At 49.6% G+C, this 2274-nt stretch overlaps 1 protein-coding gene across 1 annotated transcript in view; it reads right to left on the bottom strand.

Moving 5' to 3' along the window:
• Window positions 1-267: 267 nt before the first annotated feature.
• The window catches only part of Pmar_PMAR010900 (Nonsense-mediated mRNA decay protein, putative), a gene marked incomplete at both ends in the record, with an annotated part of 3341 nt that continues 1334 nt past the window's right edge, over window positions 268-2274 (bottom strand). The window contains 10 exons of the mRNA XM_002766874.1: window positions 268-371; window positions 422-579; window positions 632-696; window positions 748-871; window positions 918-976; window positions 1021-1197; window positions 1357-1419; window positions 1467-1571; window positions 1627-1738; window positions 1802-1938. Of these exons, the coding sequence (XP_002766920.1) occupies window positions 268-371; window positions 422-579; window positions 632-696; window positions 748-871; window positions 918-976; window positions 1021-1197; window positions 1357-1419; window positions 1467-1571; window positions 1627-1738; window positions 1802-1938 (1104 nt within the window). The remainder of the gene's footprint in view (window positions 372-421; window positions 580-631; window positions 697-747; window positions 872-917; window positions 977-1020; window positions 1198-1356; window positions 1420-1466; window positions 1572-1626; window positions 1739-1801; window positions 1939-2274) is intronic.

The following is a 2274-nucleotide window of genomic DNA, read 5'->3' as shown; positions in this document are numbered from 1 at the left end:
TCACAGTACGGAGATCGTACCTAGAGGTAATTACGTTGGATGGACAAACAGACAAGTTCTATCTATGAACGCCTCCAGTATTCCCCCTACAACATGCATGATATCTAACTACGCCTTTCCACACCCCAATCCGTTACCGCGATTGGGCTAGTCGCGCTTGCCCCCACTAGATGCTGTCAGTGAGTATAACATCAAGAGCTCTCGATGACCACTAGCTATGAGTGTCAGAAGAGGCGAGAACGATGATTCCAAAATGAGCATTCAACGCTACCCTGCACAGAGGTCGCCAGGTTGGAGCACGCCACCTAGGTGGGACCGCACCGTGATGATCTCCGGATCCCCCGCTGCTGCCTCTCCGCTGTTCTCGGTACCTGACCACAGCCACATGAGCATCTATGACACGGTGTAACTCGCCTCCTACGCATAAGCTCCAGGTCCACCATAGTATAGGCCTTCTGGCCTCGTCTGTTGAAGGTGGTGGCAGCTCGCGCTCGACTAGTGTCCTCCTCGACGTTGAGGACAGTGAACTCAACCAAGTGTCGGCGAGTCAGGAGAGGCTCGAAAGGGTTCTTCCAATACCTGATGTAACGACAGGGTGGCGTGGAAGAATACAGGAGCTGCTACAGCTTACTCAATGCCTGCTAGATCAGACACCCTCCCTGTGAGAGGATCCACCAGGCGAATCTGGCTTGAGACCTACAGGAGGGAATGCGACGTGGTAATACGTCGTCAGTGAATCACTCTCACCTTAGTAACGACCTGGATCGGGTTCACACCGCCAAGCTTGTTCTTGAGGGCCTTGGGTAGGAAAACAACATCATCCTTGCACACTGGGCACATGTCGATCAGAGTAGTGTATTTGTAGTTGTATCTAGTCTCACATTAGCGAGTACTCCAGAGCCTTGACATTGACCTACGTTGTATTGTGAGAATCATGACTAATAAGGTGCTTACTCTGCTTCACTCTAGAAGGGACCTGAGACCACCACAGTAAACTGCCGTTATTGAGGCCCTTCTTACTTGACTCAGGACGAACTCTGAGAACTTCTGGGCATGGCTCCGATGACCAAAATGGAAGTCCAGGCCATCGGGGGTCCTCTTGATACCAACAACCTTCTCATGAGCATCATGTTTCAAGATGAGCTGCTCTAGGTAATAGAAAGTCCTCTTGTGATCTGTCTTCTGTCGGACCTGGACCTACAACACCAACAGGGTAATAAACCATACAGGGATTCCTTTCATGTACTAATAAAAACCTAAACACCCTTCAACATGTGTGTTATTCGATTGAGTCAGGAGTATTCAGATATAATCATATACATGTATTAATGATAAGCAGGTCGAGCCCCCTTATACCGAAGCGTTCCAAGTGTGCGGAGTGTAGGTTCGTTTACAGTCATCACACTGCTGCCAGGCGACCTAGAAAGGAATCCTTGCAAGACCCGGACAAGATCTGTAGGGCTTACGATGAAGTCAACAATCATAGATTGCTGCATGATGGCGCCGTTCATGACCTCCTTCTGAACGGTCAACTTCACCTTCATGCGCTTACTCGTGGGAGCTTGCCAAATCTGAACAGCATGAAACGCATATAACACCTCAGACAAGCGGTTTGGTCCTTCTCACAAAGTTGGCGTCAACCAGCTTGACCTTGTTGAGCCCCTTGATTTTCTTGAGGCATATCCCTAGCAGCTCGCGAGACTCCGGTTCACATGGCACCCACGGAGGACGCTGATACCTACCGCCAGGATCATATACTTCACATTGTCACACACAGGCCAAGTCCTCGCGAATTTCTCACCGATTGCATTCCCGACAGTAGTTCACCACGGCCTGCTTAGAGATACCCTCAGTGATGTCCACCTCCCCCTTCATGCAGTTGACACACATATTGGACTGGTTGGGTGCCATGGACGCACCACAGACACAGCATAGAACCTACCCGAGTTGAGAATAGCCAGCAAGCACGGACTACATATGAGAGTAACTCACGTTAGCATATCGAGGCATTTGGTGTTTGGTTGATGTTGGTTGAGCCACACTAGAGTTGAAGGATCTCTTACGGGACATCTACCAACAGCTGCTACCGCCACGAACATTCCTCATCGATTACGACAACGCAAATAGCCATATTTGAAACAGGTGCTCAATAGTAGACGACAAAGCTAAAGGTCACCAAGACCAGCGTCCGGGTAGGTGAGGCGATAGAGACCACCAGTGGTCCTATTGTAAATTATGATTCTACATGTAACACATGATGGAACACGACCACAG

This window comes from Perkinsus marinus, assembly GCF_000006405.1.
Source record: "Perkinsus marinus ATCC 50983 genomic scaffold scf_1104296971434, whole genome shotgun sequence".
Taxonomy (NCBI): Eukaryota; Perkinsozoa; order Perkinsida; family Perkinsidae; genus Perkinsus; species Perkinsus marinus.
The sequence above is the reverse complement of the archived record's forward strand: the minus strand, read 5'-3'. Positions and strand labels throughout refer to the sequence as shown.